This window comes from Oncorhynchus mykiss, chromosome 3 (genome assembly GCF_057628025.1).
Source record: "Oncorhynchus mykiss isolate SJ-2025 chromosome 3, ASM5762802v1, whole genome shotgun sequence".
In the NCBI taxonomy this organism is placed as follows: Eukaryota; Metazoa; Chordata; class Actinopteri; order Salmoniformes; family Salmonidae; genus Oncorhynchus; species Oncorhynchus mykiss.
The window spans coordinates 44,611,051-44,639,014 of record NC_143024.1 but is presented as its reverse complement, the minus strand read 5'-3'; the positions used below and the strand labels follow the sequence as shown (position 1 = coordinate 44,639,014).

Sequence of the window (27,964 nt, the reverse complement as noted above, 5' to 3'; positions counted from 1 at the left end):
GTAGGGGTGTAGATCAGAAAAACAGTCAGTATCTTGTGTGACCACCATTTGTTTCATGCTGCGCGACATCTCCTTTGCATGGAGTTGATCAGGTTGTTGATTGTGGAATGTTGTCCCCTTCTTCTTCAATGGCTGGAACACGCTGTTGTACACGTCAATCCAGAGCATCCCAAACATGCTCAATGGGTGACATGTCTGGTGAGTATGCAGGCCATGGAAGAACTGGGACATTTTCAGCTTCCAGGAATTGTGTACAGATCTTTGCAATATGGGGCCGTGCATGATCATGCTGAAACAGTAGGTGATGGCGTCAGATGAATGGCATTGACATTGATAAAATGCAATTGTGTTAGTTTCGGTAGCTTATGCCCGAGAGTGGCCTTATATTGTCCCCAGCACAAGGTACACGTGTATGAACATTCTGTTTAATCAGCTTCTTTGTCAGGTGGATAGATTATCTTGGCAAAGGAGAACTGCACACAAACAGGAATGCAAACAAACTTCTGTACATAATTTGAGGGAAATAAGCTTTTTGTGCACATGAAACATTTCTGGGATATTTTAATTCAGATCATGATACATGTCATTAACACTTTACATGATGCGTTTATATTTTTGTTCAGTGTAGTTTCATTAATGAGGCCTCAGCTCTTTCAGATCGTATTACTCTGTGGGTGAGACAAATGAGCACTGGAGGCCCAAAGTGAAATAAGATGCAAGGTGAGGTGCTGTTGCAACATGCACCCTGATAAGGGAAAATAGATAGAAAGGCTGAAAACTCGGACTGCATGGGAGTTAACTGTACACTAGTCTCTCTATGTGTGTGTGTGTTGAAGTGTCAGACTCTGAACACCTGTGTGCAGTTACAGATTATCAGGGTACTTAGTAGGAACACCTACAAGTCAGGGGATTCGGTAGTATTTCATCTAAACTCAGCAAAAAAAGAAACATCCTCTCACTGTCAACTGCATTTATTTTCAGCAAACTTAACATGTGTAAATATTTGTAAGAACATAAGATTCAACAACTGAGACATAAACTGAACACATTCCACAGACATGTGACTAACATAAATGGAATAATGTGTCCCTGAACAAATGTGGGGTCAAAATCAAAAGTAAGTCAGTATCTGGTGTGGCCACCAGCTGCATTAAGTACTGCAGTGCATCTCCTCCTCATGGACTGCACCAGATTTGCCAGTTCTTGCTGTGAGAAGTTACCCCACTCTTCCACCAAGGCACCTGCAAGTTCCCGGACATTTCTGGGGGGGAATGGCCCTAGCCCTCGCCCTCCGATCCAACATGTCCCAGACGTGCTCAATGGGATTGAGATCCGGGTTCGTCGCTGGTAAAGGCAGAACACTGACATTCCTGTCTTGCAGGTAATCAGGCACAGAATGAGCAGTTTGGCTGGTGGCATTGTCATGCCGGAGGGTCATGCAGGAGGGGTACCACATGAGGGAGGAGGATGTCTTCCCTGTAACGCACAGCGTTGAGATTGCCTGCAATGACAACAAGCTCAGTCCGATGATGCTGTGACACACCGACCCAGACCATGACGGACCCTCCGCCTCCAAATCGATCCCGCTCCAGAGTACAGGCCTCGGTGTAACGCTCAATCCTTCAACGATTAACGCGAATCTGGCCATCACCCCTGGTGAGACAAAACCGCGACTCGTCAGTGAAGAGCACTTTTTGCCAGTCCTGTCTGGTCCATCGACGGTGGGTTTGTGCCCATAGGTGACGTTGTTGCCGGTAATGTCTGGTGAGGACCTGCCTTACAACAGGCCTACAATCCCTCAGTCCAGCCACTCTCAGCCTATTGCCGACAGTCTGAGCACTGATGGAGGGATTGTGCGTTCCCGGTGTAACTCGGCAGTTGTTGCTGCCATCTTGTACCTATCTCGCAGGTGTGATGTTCGAATGTACCGATCCCGTTACCCCAGGTGTTGTTATACGTGGTCTGCCACTGCGAGGACGATCAGCTGTCCGTCCTGTCTCCCTGTTGCCCTGGCCACATCTGCAGTCCTCATGCCTCCTTGCAGCATGCCTAAGGCACGTTCACGCAGATGAGCAGGGACCCTGGGCATCTTTATTTTGGTGTTTTTCAGAGTCAGAAGAAAGGCCTCTTTAGTTTTGTAAGTTTTCATAACTGTGACCTTAATTGCCTACCATCTGTAAGCTGTTAGTGTCTTAATGACCATTCCACAGGTGCATGTTCATTAATTGCTTATGGTTCATTGAACAAGCATGGGAAACAGTGTTTAAACTCTTTACAATGAAGATCTGTGAAGTTATTTGGATTTTACGAATTATCTTTGAAAGACAGGGTCCTGAAAAAGGGATTTATTTTTTTTTGCCGAGTTCAGATCCCCTATTAACGATGACATGTCTCTATCTGTGAGACTGTTCCACCATCAAAATCCCATAGGCCTCCTTGAAGCCCCATTAAAGCTCATCTCTCGTCTCAGGGTCTGAGCTGTGGTATGTTGATTAAAGTGGATCAGGCTGTCTACGCTCCCTATGAGTCTTTTTAAGGTCTCTTTTCATGTGTGCATCTGGCTGGAGGGCTGGGACATCAGAGAGAGAGATTGATAGGGTGCCTGAAGGCATTGGACAGAACATGTGGTGACACACACTTTGCCCCGGGACGTGATTCAGTCATCCTTTTCTGTGTTCAATCGGCCGCACTCATGTTGACTATCATTTATCAGGGTCGTGTTCATTAGGCACCAAGTGTAAGAACGTGGATTGAAACAGGGAGGGACTGTTTGGACTTTGCCCTAATGAGCACAACACAGATGAGGTATTCCACAACAGATTCAGTAGAGCTGAGAGCTTACTCAAATATTCTCAAAGGTCACCTCCATAGCTTCATCATAAAGGTGAATGACCAGTATAAAGACTTCACCATCTCAGCTATGAAAACCATCAAGACATTAAAAAGTGGCAATGAGCAGGTGAAACACTCCCCGCCACTGTTTTGCCAAAAAGCTGATGGATGGGGTGGGGAAATGTAACCACTCAAATTCATAGAGCTATGGATGCAAGGACCATTATATAAAAATGATAGTAACCATGTTGAGTCTATACAGTGTTTGTTTACCTTGACTGTGTTTACAAACATTGGAGTAAAATAAGCTTATATTGTGGGTTTTGATGGGTTATGACAGTTGAACTCATGAGACATTTATAAGATATATTCTTCAAGAATCAATGGGTACATATCATTAATTTATAAGTTTTAAAAAATGGATGTAGTTACTTCAGATTGCCCCTTTAAAGAACTGTCAAATATAATGAGGCCGAAGGTCAATTACTTTATTTTCATTAAAAAAACCACAGGTCCATTATTTTTTAGTACAGTCAACTTGATGTCAAACAAAACTAAGATTGGAAAGGCAAAGAGTCATTCAAAGAGTAAAATTAAACGGGGAAGACTGAGGCAGACACACATTCAACTATTCTGACAGTCAGTTCCTATAGAATAACACTTACTGGTACTCACACTAGTGTTTGTGAAACTGTCTGTGTGGATCTGTTTTACCATGGAAGCTAGAAAACGTACAGTAGTAAGAGAGTCGACCAAGAGGACACCTATTCCCCATTTACAGAAAACGTTCACTAAACCAGAAGTAACAGTCTGTGCTTGCACAGGGAGAGCCAAGAGCTCCGTCTGGATGCTGCTTCCTGATTGGATGGCCGACAACGTGTATTTTTCTGCATGATGTCCATTGGTGAGAACAATGGAGAGAGAGAGCTCGGAGTCTTGGTCCTCCGAGAGGTGGCTCTGGGAAGAATAATGAGAAGAGAAAGGTTCAGTACGTCAGTCCGGATATCTTACTTGACATAGCAGAGGGAGAGAGAGTGAGAGAAAGGCGGGGGCTGACCACTGTCGAATTCAATTTTACCATCCCTTTATTGACTTCTTTCCAGGCTCGTTTTTACAACATGGTGCTCAAAACGACACAGGCAATTAAAAAAAGGATTAAACACAGCCGATCGAGGCGAATGACAACAGCGCTCTCCATTTCAAAGTGAATTACTCATCAATTCTGCCACAAGTATAGATAATCGTTTGCAATACACAAACGATAAAATAACAGCATGGAGCTACACAAGTTCAATCGGAGACATGAACCATAATCATTAAATCTAGATGGGTTGTCAGTCAGCCAGAGTGAGATGTTTGAGGACAATTGCAAGGAGCACAGAGATCCGGATTGCGTTCAGTGGGGTGTAATATTAGATTTTTCAGATAGAAATATATCATGCAGAACAGGCGTGTTCCTCAGTCTTGTCAAAAATGGAACCATGTCAGCTCTACAAAATACATTTCTATTGGTAACGTTCTAGAACATTGCGACTCCTGAACGCATAACTGATAAAGCTTCTGATATGATCTTCATTGTTCTTTATCAATCCATGTTAAAAAGTGGTTGGAGGTGAACATATGGGGGGGGGGTTCAAAAAGCTGCACAGTTAAAAACTACAAACCCCAGAGAACTTCCAACGTGGTACTCACCTGGGGATTAGTAGTTGGAGATCAGAAGCTGATCAACTTCTTGACAGCATCAAAGCATTTCCACTTGTCTGGGATGTAGAAGGGTTCGAAGATGTGGGGGAAGGGAGTGTCGTAGCCGCAGACTCTAGCGATGGGCGCCTCTAGGTTGAGGAAGCACTCCTCCTGTGGACACACAACAGGGACGTGGTCAGTTTTACTCTCTCTCAGCAGTCACATTACATCCCTCTTGACATGGACGACAGGCTCTGCAGGTGTGTGGGCAATCGCAACAATTTGTGTCCAATAGGGCATACGTTGGAAAAATGTAACAAGAGGAAATTCAAAAGTATTTCTAGTCAGACAAGTCGAAATAGTACGTCCCCGTTTTACTAGGTCTCTATCCTTCTTGTGCCTAAACATGACCCAGTAAATGCAACTCTTCACCTGACTTTGCGGTACACACAAGGCCAGAGTTTTTCATGACCACATTATCTATGTTCTAGACCTCAGCTGAATCTGGTAATGAATTGTGTGACTGTTGAACAGGTTGAGGAGACCAAATATCTTGACGTTACCTTAGATTGGAAACTGTCATGGTCAAAACACAAAAGATGGGGAGAGGTCTGTCCGTAATAAAGAGATGCTCAGTTTTTTTGACACCACACTCCAAAAAGCAAGTTCTGCAGGCTCTGGTTTGGTCTAATCATGATTATTGTCCAGTCGTGTGGTCTAGTGCTGCAAGGGAAGATTTAATCCCAGTAAAAATTCCCTGTCTTAGGTCAGTTAGGATCACCACTTTATTTTAAGAATGTGAAATGTCAGAATAATAGTAGAGAGAATGATTTATTTCAGCTTTTATTTCTTTCAACACATTCCCAACGGGTCAGAAGTTTACATACACTCAATTAGTATTTGGTAGCATTGCCTTTAAATTCAAACGTCAAACGTTTTGGGTAGCCTTCCACAAGCTTCCCAAAATAAATTGGGTGAATTTTGGCCCATTTCTCCTGACAGAGCTGGTGTAACTGAGTCAGGTTTGTAGGCCTCCTTACTTGCACACGTTTTTTCAGTTCTGCACACACATTTTATATAGGATTGATTGAGGTCAGGGTTTTGGAGCAGTGGCTTCTTTTTTGCTGAGCGGCCTTTCAGGTTATGTCGATATAGGACTCAATTTTAATGTGGATATAGATACTTTTGAACCGGTTTCGTCTGGGATCTTAACAAGATCCTTTGCTGTTGTTCTGGGATTGATTTGTACTTTTCGCACAAAGGCACTTTCCTCTCTAGGAGACAGAACGTGTCTTCTTCCTGAGCGGTATGACGACTGCGTGGTCCCATGGTGTTTATACTTGTGTACTATTGTTTGTACAGATGAACATGGTACCTTCAGGCGTTTGGAAATTGCTCCTAAGGATGTACCATAATTGTGGAGGTCTACAATAGTTTTTTTGAGGTCTTGGCTGATTTCTTTTACTTTCCCCATGATGTCAAGCAAAGAGGCACTGAGTTTGAAGGTAGGCCTAGAAATACATCCACAGGTGCACCTCCAATTGACTGAAACGATGTCAATTAGTCTATCCGAAGCTTCTAAAGTCATGACATTTTCTGAAATTGTCAAAGCTGTTTAAAGGCACAGTCAACTTAGTGTATGTAAACTTCTGACCCACTGGAATTGTGATACAGTGAATTATAAGTGAAATAATCTGTCTGTAAACAAAAATGACTTGTGTCATGCACAAAGTAGATGTCCTAAACGACTTGCCAAAACTATAGTTTGTTAACAAGAAATGTGTGGAGTGGTTGAAAAACGAGTTTTAATGACTCCAACCTAAGTGTATGTAAATTTCTGACTTCAACTGTAGCTAAGCTGCAGCCGGCCCAGAACAGAGCCCAGCAAAGCTGGTTTCCAAAAACAGATAAAGCAACACCTCACGGCACAACGCCTCTCCCCTGTTTGACCTAGACAGTTTGTGTTACATAGGTTACGTGTGCCTTTCCAAAAAAATGTATGTAGTTGTGTCCTTGTCTATTAATGCTCTGCATTATCTAGTGTTTTATGTTTAGTGTCGACCCCAGGAAGAGTAGCTGCTGCTTTTGCAACAGCTAATGGGGATCCTGATAAAATACCTAACACCAGGAAAAACTCCAGGCCCCTGCTCTTGTGCTTGTCAGAGAGACAGTGGAGGGGAATCAGTTTCACTGTCATGGCTGTAGCCACAGTAAGACTGGAAATGATTCACTGGAACATTACTACCAGCTTCACTACCACCACCCTTAAAAGTTGGAGACAAATGGCTTATTTCAAATCACAGCTCAGAGCTGGCCAACGCGCAAAGCTTTGTGTTTTGGCAGCGCTGGAAAACAAGCCATCGCTTATGTCTCTATTGGCTTTTGACCTCCTCCCACAGCATCTGAAAGCAATGGAGGGGCCAATAGCTTCCACAGGAGAGGAGAGCCATCGCTGAGCCAAATTAACCATAGGGTCTTAGTAACTTGCATTCACACACACAGAGACAGACACACCACACATTCACACACCCTCTTAAAATGTGTATGTGATGTGTGCTCACAGCCCACCTAATCAAACCTACACAAGACAAAAATCAGCCACAAACTTGAAAACTGAGACAAAGACGAGTAGGGAGTCGTTGAGCTTTTAGAACAGATCCTGCAGACCCCTAGCTAAACTAAGGCTAGCCCTACTCTGTGGACATCATGTTGTGTTTGCATGTTTCTGCAGTAATATGTTGTTCCATCTCCTCCAAAACATCTGGCAGGGTTCAGAAGAAAGTCAGGCTCCATGAGAAAGCCTTTGTGTGTCTCCTTATTTCATGGGCTGTAAAAACAACAGAGAGCCTGTAGATGCGTGTCGGCTCCACGTCCCCAGTATCATGCCAGGCCCGCCGGGTCTAATTTACAGATATAGCTTTAGCATTGCCAGCAGCGGCATGTCTCAGGTTGCTTTGATATGTTAAAAAGGAATTGGCAGGCGGACAAAAGGGTCCTCTGGGTCATTAGAGTTTACTGTACCACGCGACGGGAATACATACGCAGTATACATTATTACCACAGTGGTAAAACAAAGGTCATACATCAGTGTTACAAGCAGTTTTACAGGTTTACAACGTACAGGGAAAACAATGGGCTCATGTGTATGGCTCATGGCCCACTGTAGTGTATCAAAGGGGGGTTGGGGGTGTCATTACACAGCCCGCTCTGCCTCGCTAATTAGTGGTGATTAGCTTTAAAAAGGATGCCAGCAGTTAGTGCCAGCCAGCATCCCCTCCCCATCCAACCCCACCCCGCCTGCCACTCCATGGCCAAGTGGGCCAAACGGTTTCCGTGGAGAACTCCTTCTGTCCTCTCCAACAGTCTAGGGCAGAGCTGGGAGACTGGACATGATGCATTGTATGTAGAAGACCATAAGTTCACATATTCTATAGTCAAATATCTCTATTCCCCATATTGCACCTAGTTGAGGCAAGAACATGAATCAATTTAGCCTCTAAGGTCAAAATCTTATAAGTACAAAATTACAGTTTTCACAGTCCTAAAGAACTTGAATAGCTCTTCAACACTTGGAAGGTGGTTGATTTCCTTGATGCAGAGCTCTCAGAAAGGACGCTCACAATGTCTGGCAGTGGCTAAGGAAAATAAAAAACATTGAGCTGCGACTAATTATATTCTTTGACCAGGTTTCCTTGTTGCTCATTGGGGGCTAGGAGTGTAACAGGCAGACACTTGTGTGGCAGCTGGAGGGGGCCTGCAGTGGACTTCAGTGACAGGATTGACAGCACACTTAATCATGGAGATAAAACTTTTAAAAAAATAAGATGAGTCTGGTCAGGCCTGCATTTTTGTAGAGTTACATCAGAAGTGTGATAAATCCTGTCAGACTTTTTGAAAGAATGGAAACATTTAGCATAGGCCATGTAGCCTAGTCCATCTCTCCCAATTTACTGTCATGATAGAGGACCCTCTGTGTGCACACAGCATTAAGGGAGAACGTCTCATGAGACAGTCTATGATCCACAGGCATACAGAAAGACAGTACTAAAGGATTTTTTCCCCCTGTAAGATTCCTAACTGTAATCTCCTCGAAATACACTTACTTACTGGAAGCAGGAAGAAAGCAGTCGGGTTGCTTGTCACCACAGCTAAATGGTGATGTGCCACAGAACTCCGATTTCAATCAAATCGCCGTTTATCTTTAGAGAAAACACATCATTATACGCAATCGGACTTAAAATGTCTGCATATAAATATGAGAAAATGGCAGAATAAACTATGGACTGCATCTCCCGAGGAGGCAATATAGAAACATTTTAAAATACCAACCGGCGAAGGTTTAGATCTGCAGTTGGGCATTTTTGTCTCGTCACACAGAAAAAGTTTGTCAACGACAGCCACAGACTGGGGAATTCAGTCACTATTGGAAAATTCCAATATTACCAAAATGGGACGGCCAACAATGACAAATCACACACTGCCCTCTGGGCACACACTAGCTGAATCTGTATTGTGACTTGGAATCAACGTGGAAAATACATTGGATTTGAAATAAGTAATCAACCAGTTCTGTTTTGATCTCATTTGAACCAGCATTGTAAACATTGAAATTAGGGTAAAAACTTTCAGTTAAATACATTGACTTAACAACCTGTTAGTCAAGTTACAGTAATCTAATGTCAACATAATCATCAGAACTATGTATACTGAAATTGCATTGAAAGTTCCATGTAGAAACATAAAAAATATTTTTCATCCTATATTAAATTGGGTGGTTGAAATTATGTTGAATTTCATATGTACTCTAGACATTTTTAGGACTGACCTTCGTTAGTAGACTGGTCAATTTTTTGATTGATAGGCTGTCGGTCAACCAATATTTTTTTTGTCGTCGAGCATCACAAATATCGTGCCTTCGGGAAGTATTCAGACCCCTTGACTTTTTCTACATTTTCTAAATGGATAAAAAAATCCTCAGCAATCTAAACACAATACCCCATAGACAAAAGTGAAAATAGGCTTTTAGAAATGCTTGCACATTTATTAAATCTAAAAAACAAATATATTTTGTTAAAGGGTCAGAATGCTTATGTAGATGAGACTCGACATTGAGCTCAGGTGCATCCGGTTTCCATTGATCATCCTTGAGATGTTTCTACAACTTGATTGGAGTCCACCTGTGGTAAATTCAATTGATTGGACATGACTGGGAAAGGCACACACCTGTCTATATAAGGTCCCACAATTGACAGCGCATGTCAGAGCAAAAACCAAACCACGAGTTCGAAGGAATTGTCCGTAGAGCTCAGAGACAGGATTGTGTTGTGGCACAGATTTGGGGAAGGCTACCAGAGCTGTCCGGACAAACTGAGCAATCGGGGGAGAAGGGGCTTGGTCAGGGAGGTGACCAAGAACCCGATGGTCACTCTGACAGAGCTCTAGAGTTCCTCAGTGGAGATGGGAGAACCTTCCAGAAAGACAACCATCTCTGCAGCACTCTACCAGCCAGGCCTTTATGGTAGTGCCCAGACAGAAGCCACACCTCAGTAAAAAAAAGGTACATGAGAGCCAGCTTTAAGTTTGCCAAAAAGCACCTAAAGATTCTGACCATGAGAAACAAGATTTTCTGGTCTGATGAAACCAAGGTTGAACTGTATACCAAGCGTCACGTCTGGAGGAAACCTGGCACCACCCCTACGGTGAAGCATGGTGGTGGCAGCATCATGCTGTGGGGATGTTTTTCAGTGGCAGGGAATGGGAGACTAGCAAGGATTGAGGCAAAGATGAACAGAGCAAAGTACAGAGTACCTTGATGAAAACCTGCTCCAGAGCGCTCAGAACAACGACCCTATGCACACAGCCAAGACAGCGCAGGAGTGGCTTTGGGACATGAGTTTTTTTTTCCACCTTTATTTAACCAGGTAGGCCAGTTGAGAACAAGTTCTCATTTACAACTGCGAACTGGCCAAGATAAAGCAAAGCAGTGAGACAAAAACAACCCAGAGTTACACATGGGATAAACAAACAGTCAATAACAATGTCCTTGAGTGGCCCAGACTTGAACCCGATCAAACATTTCTGGAGAGACCTGAAAATAGCTGTGCAGTGACGCTCCCCATCCAACTTGACAGAGCTTGAGAGGATCTGCAGAGAAGAATGGCAGAAACTCCCCAAATACAGGTGTGCCAGGCTTGTAGCATTATACCCAAGAAGGCTGGCTGTAATCGCTGCCAAAGGTGCTTCAACAAAGCACTGAGTAAAGGGTGTAATACTTATGAAAGTGTCATATTTCTGTTTTATTTTTTATAAATTTGCACAAAAATTGATGTGTAGATTGTGTAGATTGATGAAAAAAATAAATATATACATATTTAATACGGCTGTTACATAACAAAATGTGGAAAAAGTCAAGGGGTTTGACTATTTTCCAAATGCATTGTATATGTGTGTGTAATTAACATACATACATACATACATACATACATACATAGCTCAACAAAATAAAGGGAACACTAAAATAACACATCCTAGATCTGAATGAATGAAATATTCTTATTAAATACTTTTTTCTTAACATACAGTGCCTTGCGAAAGTATTCGGCCCCCTTGAACTTTGCAACCTTTTGCCACTTTTCAGGTTTACACAAAAAAAACTATTTTTTTGTGAAGAATCAACAACAAGTGGGACACAATCATGAAGTGGAACGACATTTATTGGATATTTCAAACTTTTTTAACAAATCAAAAACTGAAAAATTGGGCGTGCAAAATTATTCAGCCCCCTTAAGTTAATACTTTGTAGCGCCACCTTTTGCTGCGATTACAGCTGTAAGTCGCTTGGGGTATGTCTCTATCAGTTTTGCACATCGAGAGACTGAAATGTTTTCCCATTCCTCCTTGCAAAACAGCTCGAGCTCAGTGAGGTTGGATGGAGAGCATTTGTGAACAGCAGTTTTCAGTTCTTTCCACAGATTCTCGATTGGATTCAGGTCTGGACTTTGACTTGGCCATTCTAACACCTGGATATGTTTATTTTTGAACCATTCCATTGTAGATTTTGCTTTATGTTTTGGATCATTGTCTTGTTGGAAGACAAATCTCCGTCCCAGTCTCAGGTCTTTTGCAGACTCCATCAGGTTTTCTTCCAGAATGGTCCTGTATTTGGCTCCATTCATCTTCCCATCAATTTTAACCATCTTCCCTGTCCCTGCTGAAGAAAAGCAGGCCCAAACCATGATGCTGCCCCCACCATGTTTGACAGTAAGGATGGTGTGTTCAGGGTGATGAGCTGTGTTGCTTTTACGCCAAACATAACGTTTTGAATTGTTGCCAAAAAGTTCAATTTTGGTTTCATCTGACCAGAGCACCTTCTTCCACATGTTTGGTGTGTCTCCCAGGTGGCTTGTGGCAAACTTTAAACGACACTTTTTATGGATATCTTTAAGAAATGGCTTTCTTGTTGCCACTCTTCCATAAAGGCCAGATTTGTGCAATATACGACTGATTGTTGTCCTATGGACAGAGTCTCCCACCTCAGCTGTAGATCTCTGCAGTTCATCCAGAGTGATCATGGGCCTCTTGGCTGCATCTCTGATCAGTCTTCTCCTTGTATGAGCTGAAAGTTCTGAGAGTAGATTTGCAGTGGTCTGATACTCCTTCCATTTCAATATTATCGCTTGCACAGTGCTCCTTGGGATGTTTAAAGCTTGGGAAATATTTTTGTATCCAAATCCGGCTTTAAACTTCTTCACAATAGTATCTCGGACCTGCCTGGTGTGTTCCTTGTTCTTCATGATGCTCTCTGCGCTTTTAACGGACCTCTGAGACGATCACAGTGCAGGTGCATTCATACGGAGACTTGATTACACACAGGTGGATTGTATTTATCATCATCAGTCATTTAGGTCAACATTGGATCATTCAGAGATCCTCACTGAACTTCTGGAGAGAGTTTGCTGCACTGAAAGTAAAGGGGCTGAATAATTTTGCACGCCCAATTTTTCAGTTTTTGATTTGTTAAAAAAGTTTGAAATATCCAATAAATGTCGTTCCACTTCACGATTGTGTCCCACTTGTTGTTGATTCTTCACAAAAAAATACAGTTTTATATCTTTATGTTTGAAGCCTGAAATGTGGCAAAAGGTCGCAAAGTTCAAGGGGGCCGAATACTTTCGCAAGGCACTGTAGTTGAATGTGCTGACAACAAAATCACACAAAAATTATCAATGGAAATCAAATTCATCTGGATTTGGAGTCACACTCAAAATTAAAGTGGAAAACCACACTACAGGCTGATCCAACTTTGATGTAATGTCCTTAAAACAAGTCCAAATGAGGCTCAGTAGTGTGTGTGGCCTCCACGTGCCTGTATGACCTCTCTACAACGCCTGGGCATGCTCCTGATGAGGTGGCGGATGGTGTCCTGAGGGATCTCCTCCCAGACCTGGACTAAAGCATCCGCCAACTCCTGGACAGTCTGTGGTGCATAAATGGAGCGAGACATGATGTCCCAGATGTGCTCAATTGGATTCAGGTCTGGGGAACGGACAGGCCAGTCCATAGCATCAATGCCTTCCTCTTGCAGGAACTGCTGACACACTCCAGCCACATGAGGTCTAGCATTGTCTTGCATTAGGAGGAACCCAGGGCCAACCGCACCAGCATATGTTCTCACAAGGGGTCTGAGGATCTCATCTCGGTACCTAATGGCAGTCAGGCTACCTCTGGCGAGCACATGGAGGGCTGTGCGGCCCCCCAAAGAAATGCCACCCCACACCATGACTGACCCACCGCCAAACCGGTCATGCTGGAGGATGTTGTAGACAGCAGAAAGTTCTCCACGGTGTCTCCAGACTCTGTCACGTCTGTCACGTGCTCAGTGTGAACCTGCTTTCATCTGTGAAGAGCACAGGGCGCCAGTGGCGAATTTGCCAATCTTGGTGTTCTCTGGCAAATGCCAAACGTCCTGCACGGTGTTGGGCTGTAAGCACAACCCCCACCTGTGGACGTCGGGCCCTCATACCACCCTCATGGAGTCTGTTTCTGACCGTTTGAGCAGACACATGCACATCTGTTCTCATTGTAGGAGTGGACACTGTTTGCAGCGAGCACAACCTAGGCTACACTTGTGATTAATAGGTTTTGATTAATTTCATTCCATTTATGACTTATCAATTTATTAATCGTCTTTTGTTTGGTGCGCTCCTGTCAATCTTGAGAAAGGAAACGCACCTGACTACGTATAGAAGTAGGCCAAGGCTACCTTGCCTGGAAGCAAATGTAGGCCTATAAATATGCCCAGATCTGGGGATCTGACACCATTTCTGATTGTCTTAACTCACCATCACCGTGAGGCTTCTCAAAGTAATTTTTTCTTCGCCTCTAACAGCAAGTAAACAAAGTCTGTTTTTACATCCATTGAGAATGACAATAGTTCCTCAATGAAGCCTATTTGAAAAATCTTTCCAGGTCTCTCCCTTTTGATAACCACTCAGCATGAAAGGGGAAGAAAATGTCATGCTCTGATCGATGGAAAAGTCATAAAATAGGCCTACCTGATTACTTCTTATCGCTTGCGCAAATAGCCTACAGCTGTGTGTCAGGAGCTCACTGGCGTGGGAAACTGAGCGCCCAGAACATTTTATATCATGTTGTAAGTTTGCTAGCAAAAGCTTCGGGCTGGACCAAATTAATAGTTGATACAACGTTTCAAGTTCCTTGCAGACAGACCATGTGTAGCCATTATGATTTATAGGATATTTCTTTTTATCAGGATATTGGCAGTGGTGGAAAAAGTATCCACTTTTCATATGAGTAAAAGTAAAGATATTTTAAAATATAATGACTCAAGTAAAAGTAAGTCACCCAGTAAAATACTACTTGCATAAAAGTCTAAAAGTATATTTGGATTCAAATGTACTTAAGTATCAAAAGTAAAAATAATTTAAAATATCTTATATTAAGCAAACAAGTCAATTTTTAAGGCTAGCCAGGGTCACAGTACAACACTCAGACATAATTCACAGACAAAGCATGTGTGTTTAGTGAAGTGAGTCCACCAGATCAGAGGCAGTAGGGATGACCAGGGATGTTCTCTTAATAAGTGCGTGAATTAGACAATTTTCCTGTCCTGCTAAGCATTAAAAATGTAATGAGTACTTTTGGGTGTCAGGGTAAATGTAAGGAGTAAAAGTACATTTTCTTTAGGAATGTAGTGGAGTAAAAGCAAAAGTTGTCAAAAATATAAATAGTAAAGTAAAAATACTTTGAAGTACTTTACACCACTGGATATTGGCTACCTGCAGGCTGCTATTTTTTACATATTCGCAATGGCAATAGAAAGTTAAAAAACTAAAAGTATATTTTTCATTTAGAATTTTGATTAAAGACATGACATTGATTTTGAGATATGAAGACTATTATAAATTAATTGAAACTGTTCCACGAAAATGTGCATCTAAAAATGATAACCGGTGCGCAGATCAGTAGAAACGGTGTGATAAATATGAAAAAGGTTGCAGACCGCTGGTGTAGCCTGTTCACCAGCAGCTTCAGGAGCTTAACGGAAGGCCAGCAGCAGCGGGAGGAAGAGGTCAGGAACAGGTTTTCTTCTAGTTAGGCTATATTGAGCTCTGGCTCCCTCGTTAATCATTTTTGCGCCTTCATTTTTAATTACAAGGCTTAAAGCATCAAACAAGCTCAGTAGCGTACATATAGTTAATTTTATTAATACATAAGGTGTGTCTATACATGGAAAAATTCACATTTTAAAATGTTGACAGAGCGATTGGTTGAACAGACAACTTTTTTTTTTTTTTTCGGGGACAGTTGATAGTAAAATGGTATGTTAGAATCAACATCGTTTCAGTGTCATGCCTCATGAACCTAAATACAGAGGTATATTGAAATAAAATGTGAAAGCAAATTCCAACGATTCCTGACTGAACAGTAACTCCTACTGGTATACGAGGGGAAATGCACTTTAGTGAGAACAAGTCTACCGTTCAGATACCTACCTCTATGTACCCTGCTTAGATTTGGAAACAAGCCGTGTTCAATTCAGCAGAGCTACCCTGTCAACACGTTTAGACATTGATCAGCTTCCACACTCATTTGAGTAGACTACCAAAATAACATTGAATAGTTGAAAGTAACTCGGCTAACTTTTCTTACACAAGTTGTATGTGAAAGTAAATTCGGGGGAGTAAGGTTAGGTTTATGTAGGCTACATTGACATCTGATTTGCCCAACAAAGGACACCATCATTTCAACGTTAGCTAGGTAAACGCTCATTCATCCATCTTTGGAAGTTTAGAAATCGCTAACCATTAGCCCTATAAATAGGATGGAAAATTCATGATACTAATAATAACAATACACTTTTACCTTTGGATATTGTCTTATGTACTGTACGTTATTCATAATATTTATTTAAAACGCCACCCCGTTCACGATAATGGTTTGCTCCTATAAGACAGTGAGTCACGTGGCCGTGGCTTGCTATATAAAGCAGGCAGACCGGCATCGAGGCATTCAGTTACTACTGTTTGATTGAACATTAGAATGAGCCAAACGAGTGACCTAAGCGCCTTTGAGCGTGGTATGATCGTTGGTGCCAGGCGCGCCGGTTCCAGTATCTCAGAAACGGCCGGCCTCCTGGGCTTTTCACGTTGATGAGAGGTCGAAGGAGCATGACAAGAATTGTACAAGCTAACAGGCGGACCACAAACAGGAAAATAACAGCGGAGTACAACAGGTGTGTGCAGGAAGGCATCTCGGAACTCACAACTTGTCAGTCCTCATCACAGATGACCACACCGGTTTCCACTCCTATTAGCTAAAAACCTGGAGGAGACGCTCCAGTGGGCACACGATCACAAACACTGGACTATTGAGGAGTGGAAAAAAGTTCCCTGGTCTGACGAATTCCAGTTCCTGTTGTGTCATGCAGTCAGGATTTGGCATAAGCACCATGAGTCCATAGCCCCATCCTGCCTGGTGTCAACCGTACAGGCTGTTGGCAGTGGTGTACTGGTGTGTGGAATGTTTTCCTGGCACACGTAAGGTCCCTTGATACCAATTGAACAACGCGGTCATGCCCCAAATAATTCAGGCTGTTCTGGAGGACAGGGGGTGCCCGACCGCTACTAGATGGGTATACCTAATAAACTGGCCAATGAGTGTGTACTATCCAAGCAGAAGACACTCCTTCAAAATGTGATATTTGGTTGTGTTCCCAATTCAATATACAGTTGGTCTAGAAATGAATAATTGATATGTTGGATTCATGTCTCCATCTCAACCAAAAATCTAAATTAAAGAATAGCACTAAATCAAATCAAACTTTAAATGCACTTTAAAAAAAAGTTTGATTTGATTTAGTCTTATTCTTCAACTTCGATTTTTGGTTGAGATGGAGGAATGAATCCAACATAGTAATAACTTGTAGACTACCTTTGAAATCAAATCAACCATCTTGCAAATACAAGACAATATCCAAATGTAAAAGGCCAGTCAGATTCTTCCACACCGATCTCAACCTCTCTCTGTGCACTGGGATATTGTCATGCCGAAACAGGAAAGGGCCACCCCAAATGTTGCCACAAATTTGGAAGCACAAAATCGTCTAGAATGTCATTGAATGCTGTAGCGTTAAGATTTCCCTTCACTGGAACTAAGGGGTCTAGCCCAAACCATGAAAAACAGCCCCAGATCATTATTCCACCTCCACCAAACTTTACAGTTGGCACTATACATTGGGGCAGGTAGCATTTGCCTGGCATCCGCCAAACCCAGATTTGTCCGTTGGATTGCTCGATGGTGAAGAGTGATTCATCACTCCAGAGAACGCGTTTCCACTGCTCGAGAGTCCAATGGCGGCAAGCTTTACACCACTCCAGCCGACAATAGGCATTGCGCATGATGATCTTAGGCTTGTGTGCGGCTGCTGGGCCATGGAAACCTATTTCATGAAGCTCCCGACGAACAGTTATTGTGCTGACGTTGCTTCCAGAGGCAGTTTCGAACTTGGTCGTGAGTGTTGCAACCAAGGATTGAATACTGTATTTTTTTAAATAAATTTCCAAACATTTCTTATATCCTGTTTTTGCTTTGTCATTATGGGGTATTGTGTGTAGATTGATGTTGTTGGGGGGGGGGGGGGGGCAATTAAATCCATTTTACGATAAGGCTGTAATGTAACAAAATGTTGAAAAAGTCACAGGGTCTGAATACTTTCAGAATGCACTGTGTGGAGCAGTACATAAGAAAGCAACAGTGAGATCTCACTGCTGGGGTACTTTCCTCTGCCTAGTCTCTCAGCAACATTTAAACTGTATCTTTGTCAGTCTTACATAGGCCATTTCAACGCCGCTCTGACGTTGACAGCAGTCCATAGATTTTATTTTTCAACAGCGTTCTTATTTTACTGGGTTTACAAGTAATACATGGTGTGGTCTATTTTTTTTTTTTTTTAAGACATCTTGGAAAATCCATTTTGATCTTAAAAGTATTTGTTTATTTGCTTCCATGGTTCCCCGATGAACAAAGGTTTCAGAGGGTTCAAAGACAGCCGCAGTTAGTGGGTTCATCAACACTGGAGGCTTTTAGAGACTGATTAGAGGAGTTAATTATAGACTTCCTGTGTACTGGTACTTAAATATATTACTTACTAAGCACCTTCCTGGAAGGAAAAATGAATCACACATTCTCTGATCATCCTGTTGAAGGTCAAATTTAGGGGAATTCCTTGCAATTTAGATTAAAATCTACCTCTGCAGTTAAAGGATGGACCAGTATGGATGAATTAATACCCAAACTGGCCAAAGAGGGTTTCATGCTAGAATGTGGCCATTCAACCCATCAACTGGCAAAGAGGAGAACATGGAGCTTGGAGCGATACCTCATGTCCATACCCTACCATAGCCTGTATACTATCCAATTTTACTTTCCTCAGTGTGTGTGAAGCTTAACAGGGTTCTTCCATAAACACATCCCTCTGAAGGCGATTGGTGTATCCTGTGAGGGAGAGAGACAGAGGGTATCCAGCCATGGTTTTACAGTGGAAGAAGGTGCAGGAAAACAGGGCCTGAGGAAACAAACCAGCTATCTTTTTTTTCTTTTTTTAACCAGGAAGGGCTGATTGAGATTTGAAATCTCTTTTTCAAGAGTGTCCTGGACTCATTAAATGACCTGACAGGCAAACAAGGGTTCTGCTTCTGATTCGGAAGGCAATTATGTCATAGAACCGCAGGCTTTCAACTTTGACCAACCCCAACTGGGCCGGAATGGAAGACGGCCATCTTTGATGTGAGGCCCGGACCAGTAGTACCACAACTCAGCGATGTGCGTTGGGTTGGAGTTTGATGCGGGACTCCGCGCCATTCCCATTACACAAATAGAGTTCAAGTAACAAACAACATCAACTGTTCAGAGGAGATAGCGTGAATCGGGCCTTCATGGTCGAATTGCTGGAAATCTGTCCTTTGGTCTGACGAGTCCAAATTTGAGATTTATGGTTCCAACCATCATGTCTTTGTGAGACGCAGAGTAGGTGAACGGATAATCTCAGCATGTGTGGTTCCCACCGTTAAGCAAGGAGGAAGAGGTGTGATGGTGTGGGGTAATTTGCTGGTGACGCCGTCAGTGATTTATTTAGAATTCAAGGCACACAACAGCATAGCTACCACAGCATTCTGCAGTGATACGCTTAGTGGGACTATCAGTTGTTTTTCAACAGGACAATGACCCAACACACCTCCAGGCTGTGTAAGGGCTATTTAACCAAGAAGGAGAGTGATGGAGTGCTGCATCAGATGACCTGGCCTCCACAATCACCGACCTCAACCCAAGTGAGATGGTTTGGGATGAGTTGGACCGCAGAGTGAAGGAAAAGCAGCCAACAAGTGCTCAGCATATGTGGGAACTCCTTCAAGACTGTTGGAAAAGCATTCCTCGTGAAGCTGGTTGAGAGAATGCCAAGAGTGTGCAAAGCTGTCATCAAGGCAAAGGGTGGCTACATTGAAGAATCTAAAATATATTTTGATTTGTTTAACACTTTTTTTTTGTTACTACATGATTCCATACTTTTGACTGGTACTGTATGTAGCCCAGCGAGGTCCATGTGTTAATTATCACAAAGCTGTACGCACAGTAGTATGGGAGAGGCTGCTCAAGTTTACCATGGCCCTCTTTGTATCCCTGAGGTCCATTGTAAGTCAGCAGAGAAGCACTGATCTGAGTCGAGGTCAGCCAATGACAACACCTTTAACGAGGTGCAGCTAATCCACCGAATGGAAACTTTCAAACCCTTAACACCGCTGTTCCAAATTTGAAAGAAAGTCTAACTAATCCATAATTGGACCGTGCTTTCACTGCCCTGAGGCAGTTGGCTTTGAACCGATTATCGTTCAGCTTCACCCTGCTGTCCAGACATAATACATTGACAAAAGCCTTATGTATAGCCACTCCTGGAGTCACTAACACGTGGAAAGGAGTGGAAAGAGTTGGCACATGCCTCAGAGCCAGATAACAAAACAGCTGAACATGTGCTAAGACAAAACAGCTGAACATCGGGATAAGCCTACTGACGGCCTGATTTCAATTATTTATTCTTCAACAAACCAAATTAAACAACAAGCTCCAGGGTGGGTAAATCAAGGCATACTCCCAGCCCTGTCACTTCAAAGAAAATATATTTGCACATTGTTCAAAGTATATTTCACATAAAGAATAGAAGAAAAGTTGAGTCCTGGACTCTGACAGCTGAGCATGCATTTCGTCAATTGTAATAGTAACCCATACCAAACCATTAGTATCACAGGCCTTCATTTCCGCCATGTGCCCCTGAATGGGATATTCCAGGCCGAGTCTTGCCTTTGACCCTGGTGGTAAGGTGTGGTGCAGGTCTCGCTCCCTCTGCTTCTGACTGGCTGTGAGGTGTGGTGCAGGTCTCGCTCTCTGCTTCTGACTGGTGGTGAGGTGTGGTGCAGGTCTCGCTCTCTGCTTCTGACTGGAGGTGAGGCGTGGTGCAGGTCTCGCTCTCTGCTTCTGACTGGTGGTGAGGCGTGGTGCAGGTCTCGCTCTCTGCTTCTGACTGGTGGTGAGGCGTGGTGCAGGTCTCCCTCTCTGCTTCTGACTGGTTGTGAGGTGTGGTGCAGGTCTCGCTCTCTGCTTCTGACTGGTTGTGAGGTGTGGTGCAGGTCTCCCATCTCTGCTGTTGACCCTGGTTGTGAGGTATGGTGCAGATCTCCCTCTCTGCTTCTGACTGGTTGTGAGGTGTGGTGCAGGTCTCCCATCTCTGCTGTTGACCCTGGTTGTGAGGTATGGTGCAGATCTCCCTCTCTGCTTCTGACTGGTGGTGAGGTGTGGTGTAGGTCTCCCTCTCTGCTTCTGACTGGTGGTGAGGTGTGGTGCAGGTCTCCCTCTCTGCTGTTGACCCTGGTTGTGAGGTGTGGTGCAGGTCTCCCTCTCTGCTGTTGACCCTGGTTGTGAGGTGTGGCGCAGGTCTCCCTCTCTGCTTTTGACTGGTTGTGAGGTGTGGTGCAGGTCTCCCTCTGCTGTTAACCCTGGTGGTGAGGTGTGGTGCAGGTCTCCCTCTCTGCTGTTGACCCTGGTTATGAGGTGTGGTGCAGGTCTCCCTCTCTGCTGTTGACCCTGGTTATGAGGTGTGGTGCAGGTCTCCCTCTCTGCTGTTGACCCTGGTTGTGAGGTGTGGTGCAGGTCTCCCTCTCTGCTGTTGACCCTGGTGGTGAGGTGTGGTGCAGGTCTCCCTCTCTGCTGTTGACCCTGGTTGTGAGGTGTGGTGCAGGTCTCCCTCTCTGCTGTTGACCCTGGTGGTGAGGTGTGGTGCAGGTCTCCCTCGCTGCTTCTGACTGGTGGTGAGGTGTGGTGCAGGTCTCCCTCTCTGCTCTCGACTCTTGTTAAGTAATGGATTGATACATTGTTGTTGAAGTTCCCAGAGGCTTGACCCAGGTCCGATAGCTCAGCACCTTCCTACTAAAAGCTCTATTTTTAGCGCTTTTTCCGTTTCATGGCATTATCAGCGTGGAACCCACGCCACATCCCCGTTGTTAGCGGGTGAGTCACCACAGTCCGGCGAGTCACAGTACTGACCACCACCCTTGGCCATCTGTACAGGCTGCAAGTGGGCCCTCCGGAGCCAGCGAGGTCACGTTGCCAAGGGAACTTGGCCCACGAGAGTGTGTGTGTGTGTGTGTGTGTGCCCTGCTCTAGAGGGTGGACAACGTGGCATGTGGCCGCAACACCTGGATACACTTAGACATGAGGTGCAAGTGCGTGTGATCATGTATTCTGTCAGTAGTGGTTGAGGATTCATTTGGCGCGAGATGAAAGCAGTCTCAACAATTCCTCATCATACACAAAGCTCATAAAGCTAATTGCTATGCACAATAAATTCTATAAACCGTTCTATTCACCATATGCTTTCTCACATTCAACAGTGGAGCATGGCGGTCCATTTAAAACCTTGGTTCATGACTAAAAATACTGCTGGTTACCTCGGGACACAAAACATGTGAAAACATGGCTATGACTCATAGACCAATAATCCTACCAATAAGCAGGTCTGGGGATAACAACAACAACATGAGTGACAGCCAGGGCGATGAGAAGGTCCAATTCGAGGGCCCTCAGCGCCACACCAACGCTGATGCAGACACACAGGGCATCATCCACTTGAGGTAATGCCTAAACTGAATAGCATGCCATTAACCAGATTCCTTTGATTGTGGTCTAGGGGGGGAGGGGGTGGGGGAATCTAAATAATAATTTTGAAAAAAACACCCTGCCGACAAGGGTCATAATCATAACTAAGGAATAGCTCAAAGGAGGTGAAACTATGGCTCAAACCCTCTCACGTTCTCCCTGAAATGAACACAGAATCAAAAACTTTGATCACGCCCTCACCAGGCCAGAGCAGAGTCTTCATTAGACAGAGGGCGGGAGGGAGGGAAAGGGGATACACCCCCAGTACATTCCATGAGCAGAAAATGTATCTACAGACAAGGTTGAGTATTAGTTTCAACTGGCTTGATCCAATATATATTACTCATTTCAACTGACAAAGTTTAGCAAGTTTCAGTATGACATATCTGACATACACTACAGGTCAAACATTTTAGAACACCTACTCATTCAAGGGATGTTCTTTATTAATTTTTAGATTAATAGATTGTAGAATAATAGTAGAGACATCAAAACGATGAAATAACACACATGGGATCATGTAGTAAACCAAAAAAGTGTTAACAATTTTTACATTTGAGATTCTTCAAATAGGCCCCATTTGCCTTGACAGCCTTGCACACTCTTGGCATTCTCTCAACCAGCTTCACCTGGAATGCTTTTCCAACAGTTTTGAAGGAGTTCCCTCATATGCTGAGCACTTGTTGGCTGCTTTTCCTTCACTCTGCGGTCCGACTTATCCCAAACCATCTCAATTTGGTTGAGGTCAGGGAATTGTGGAGGCCAGGTCATCTGATGCAGCACTCCATCACTCTCCGTCTTGGTCAAATAGCTCTTACATAGCCTGGAGGTGTTTTGGGTCATTGTTCTGTTGAAAAACAAATGATAGTCCCACTAAGAGCAAACCAGATGGGATGGCGTATCGCTGCAGAATGCTGTGGAAGCTATGCAGGTTAAGTGAGCTTGAATTCTAAATAAATCAGACCGTGTCACCAGCAAAGCACTCCCACATCATAACACCTCCTCCTCCATGCTTTACGGTGGGAAATACACATAAAGAGATCACCCGTTCACCCACAATGCGTCTCACAAAGACACGACGGTTGGAACAAAAAATCTCCAATTTAGACTCCAGACCAAAGGACAAATTTCCACCTGTCTAAAGTCCATTGCTCGTGTTTCTTGGCCAAAGCAAGTCACTTCTTCTTATTGTTGTTCTTTAGTAGTGGTTTCTTTGCAGCAATTCAACCATGAAGGCCTGGTTCACGCAGTCTTCTCTGAACAGTTGATGTTGAAATGTGTCTGTTACTATTACTCTGTGAAGCATTTATTTGGGTTGCAATTTCTGAGGCTGGTAAATCTAATGAATTTATCCTCTGAAGCAGAGGTAACTCTGGGGTTTCCATTCCTATAGCAGTCCTCATGAAAGCCAGTATCAGAGCGCTTGATGGCTTTTGTGACTGCACTTGAAGAAACTATAAAAGTTATTGAAATGTTGACTGACCTTCATGTCGTTTCTCTTTGCTTATTTGAGCTGTTCTTGCCATAATATGGACTTGGTATTTTACCAAATCTTCTGTATACCACCCCTACCCTGTGACAACACAACTGAGGGTGGCTATTTGAAGAATCGCAAATATAAAATATATTTTGATTTGTTTAACATTTTTTTGGTTACTACATGATTCCATATGTGTTATTTCATAGTTTTTATGGCTTCACTATTACTTTACAATGTAGAAAATAGTTCAAATAAAATAAAAACCCTTGAATGAATAGGTGTTTTAAAACTTTAGACCGGTATAGTGTGTCTGTCAGTGCCTCTTAAGCTCAGATTTATTGCCTGACCCTGAGGACACCCACTGACAGACATTTGAACTTCATTTCACATTTCAAAACAGAGAAAGCCCAACCCAAACCCCCATCCACACAGATATAGATACCCTACTGTCCATGTGCAATCCGTCCCACATCTCATCTCTGAAGGCCCCCTGGGATTCCAATAGAACCCTCTGCATGCATGACTGCACACAAACACACTTACTTGCACTGTGGAGCTGATCTCGGCAGCAAAGCCTCCGGTGATTGGAGCCTCGTGACTGATAAGCAGCCGTCCGGTCTTGGCCACCGACTGAAAAACACAACACACACACAGTCTGATCAATACAGTGTGACACATCACCCATTGACAAAAATCCATGGTTACTGTAGACATAATGTCTCTCCCTAGCCTGCCTGTGGTGTCGAAGGCAAGCATGTGGCAGGCATTGAGACCAGCATTGTATTATGGTACCATGACAAATGTACAACGGGGTTGAGGGTGAACATGATTTGAGTACGCAAATACAATTTGTAGCAACCTTTTTCCCCCCCGAGGGACCCCTATCTCACATTTCATACATTGTAGTACAGTTAGTTCAGTCAGCACATGAGTAACAATTCATCACACTATGAATAGCCCCCGGAGATAATAAATACGCAAACTCACACAAATCCCATTCTAACAGCATTTGTGTAGCATGTGTGTGTGCGCACAAACGAGTGCAGTATTTTCCATAAGCGCTGGCCTTTGGCTAAATAGCTTCAGATAGTTAGCCAGCTACTTTTTCCACTTAACTAACTAGGCTTCTTTCATTTAAACGTTTCAATTCACTAGCCAGAAAAGTCTGTATAGCCTTCTCCCAATAGAATGAACTAAACTCTGCAAAAAAAGAAATATCCTCTCACTGTGAACTGCGTTTATTTTCAGCGAACTTAACATATGTGTAAATATTTGAATGAACATAACAAGACTCAACAACTGAGACATAAGCTGAACAAGTTCCACAGACATGTGACAGTATCTTGTGTGGCCACCAGCTGCATTAAGTACTGCAGTGCATCTCCTCCTCATGGACTGCACCAGATTTGCCAGTTCTTGCTGTGAGATGTTACCCCACTCTTCCACCAAGGCACCTGCAAGTTCCTGGACATTTCTGGGGGGAATGGCCCTAGCCCTCACCCTCCGATCCAACATGTCCCTAACGAGCTCAATGGGATTGCGATCCGGGCTCGTCGCTGGCCATGGAAGAACACTGACATTCCTGTCTTGCAGGAAATCACACACAGAACGAGCAGTATGGCTGGTGGCATTGTCATGCTGGAAGGTCATGTCAGGATGAGCCTGCAGGAAGGGTACCACATGAGGGAGGAGGATGTCTTCCCTGTAACACACAGCATTGAGATTGCCTGCAATGACAACAAGCTCAGTCCAATGACGCTGTGACACACCGCCCCAGACCATGACAGAACCTCCACGTCCAAATAGATCCCACTCCAGAGTACAGGCCTCGGTGTTACGCTCATTCCTTCGACAATAAAAGAGAATCCGACCATCACCCCTGGTGAGATAAAACCGCGACTTGTCAGTGAAGAGCACTTTTTGCCAGCCCTGTCTGGGCCAATGACGGTGGGTTTGTGCCCATAGGCGACGTTGTTGCCGGTAATGTCTGGTGAGGACCTGCCTTACAATAGGCCTACAAGCACTCAGTCCAGCCTCTCTTAGCCTATTGCGAACAGTCTGAGCACTGATGGAGGGATTGTGCGTTCCCGGTGTAAATTGGGCAGTTGTTGTAGCCATCCTTTACCTGTCCCGCAGATGTGACATTCGGCTGTACCGATCCTGTGCAGGTGTTGTTACATGTGGTCTGCCACTGTGAGTGCGATCAGCTGTCCGTCCTGTCTCCCTGTAGCGCTGTCTTAGGCATCTCACAGTATGGACATTGCAATTTATTGCCCTGGCCACATCTGCAGTCCTCATGCCTCCTTGCAGCATGCCTAAGCATGCCACATACACACAGATGAGCAGGGACCCTGGGCATCTTTCTTTTGGTGTTTTTCAGAGTCAGAAGAAAAGGTCTCTTTAGTGTCCTAAGTTTTCATAACTGTGACCTTAATTGCCTACCGTCTGTAAAGAGGAGACTAGATTTAGTATTTGCCAGAGTAAATTAATTTGTAAGACTAGTTTTTCTGACTAGATTACTAATCTACCACCTTCCCTCAAAGTCCCACCCACAGTGATTGACAGGTCTGGAACCCTACCAACTCTGACTCAAACATCCTGCCCCCTCCCCCGACAATCCCACCCACAGTGATTGATTAACTATTTGTCAAAGGGACAGTTCACCTAAATTACAAAAAGACACATTGTTTCCTTATTTTATTTTTGTTTCACCTTTATTTAACCAGGTAGGCTAGTTGAGAACAAGTTTTCATTTACAACTGCAACATGGCCAAGATAAAGCAAAGCAGTGCGACAAAAACAACAGAGTTACACATGGAATAAACAAACGTACAGTCAATAACACAATAGGAAAATCTTGTGTACAGTGTGTGCAAATGAAGTAAAGAGGTAAGGCAATAGGCCAATAGTGGCAAAGTAATTACAATTTACACTGGAGTGATACATGTGCAGATGAGGATGTGCAAGTAGAAATACTGGTGTGCAAAAGAGCAGAAAAACAAAAACAAATATGGGGATGAGGTAGGTAGTTGGTTGGATGGGCTATTTAAAGATGGGCTGTGTGCAGCTGCAGCAATTGGTAAGCTGCTCTGACAGCTGATGCTTAAAGTTAGTGAGGGAGATATAAGTCTCCAACTTCAGTGATTTTTGCAATTTGTTCCAGTCATTGGCAGCAGAGAACTGGAAGGAAAGGCGGCCAAAGCAGGTGTTGGTTTTGGGGATGACCAGTGAAATATACCTGCTGGAGCGTATTTAAACTTTTATTTTTTAAATTTTTTTTACCTTTATTTAACTAGGCAAGTCAGTTAAGAACAAATTCTTATTTTCAATGACGGCCTAGTAACAGTGGGTTAACTGCCTGTTCAGGGGAAGAACGACAGATTTGTACCTTCCGGTTACTAGTCCAACACTCTAACCACTAGGCTACCCTGCCGTATGCTACAGGTGGGTGTTGCTACTGTGACTAGTGAGCTGAGATAAGGCGGAGCTTTACCTAGCAAAGACTTATAGATGACCTGGAGCCAGTGGGTTTGGCGACGTATATGTAGTGAGGACCAGCCAACGAGAGCATACAGGTCACTGTGGTGGGTAGTATATGCCGAGTGTCCACAGCAGTAGAGCCAATACTATACATATTTGAAGAACAAACATCATTGTGCCAATGCATATATTGCAGGACAACTGTAAATGTGACTAATCTTAAGAGAATACGGGATTAATGTTAAAAAAGGTTATTTTATTTAGGAAATAGTCATAAGCCCAGGCGATATCCAAAACAACCATTTCAATTTTGAAGTCACGTCTTTCTACTCAATACGACAACTCATTTTACGAATCTGGGAGGTAAAGTTGTTAAAGTATCCAATAATGTAGCTGTGTATTTCAGATGGAATCAAGGCATTAGAATGTACCAGAGGCCACCAAAAGAGAACTCGTACTGCAAAAGAAATTCACTCGGGGGAAATTCACCCCCCCCCCCCCCAGCCCAGAACTCCCTTGCTACGCCATGTACTTAGGGAAAACACTGACAGTGTGTGGTGGAGTTAGTGGTGAAGGGCTGAAGGTGCTCTGTAAGGGAAGTGTGCGTATCACATACCACTGCGCTGCCATAACACTGTTCACAAGGAGGAATGAGACAGGGGTCTTAGACAGGGGGCTACTTATGTGATTGTGGGGTGACATCACTGTGTAGACTAGTGTGAAACTCTATGCTAAACATACAGGCTAGCTAAGTGGCGCTTTCCT

The 27,964-nt window shown here is 43.6% G+C and overlaps 1 protein-coding gene across 1 annotated transcript in view; it reads right to left on the bottom strand.

The window, feature by feature from the left end:
• Positions 1-3,299: 3,299 nt before the first annotated feature.
• Positions 3,300-27,964, bottom strand: part of LOC110518871 (2-oxoisovalerate dehydrogenase subunit beta, mitochondrial) — an 85,749-nt gene continuing 61,084 nt past the window's right edge. Inside the window, exons 9-11 of the mRNA XM_021596255.3 lie at positions 24,263-24,349; positions 4,525-4,686; positions 3,300-3,789 (exon numbers count right to left, since the gene is read on the bottom strand). Of these exons, the coding sequence (XP_021451930.1) occupies positions 4,546-4,686; positions 24,263-24,349 (228 nt within the window). The 3' untranslated portion in view covers positions 3,300-3,789; positions 4,525-4,545. The remainder of the gene's footprint in view (positions 3,790-4,524; positions 4,687-24,262; positions 24,350-27,964) is intronic.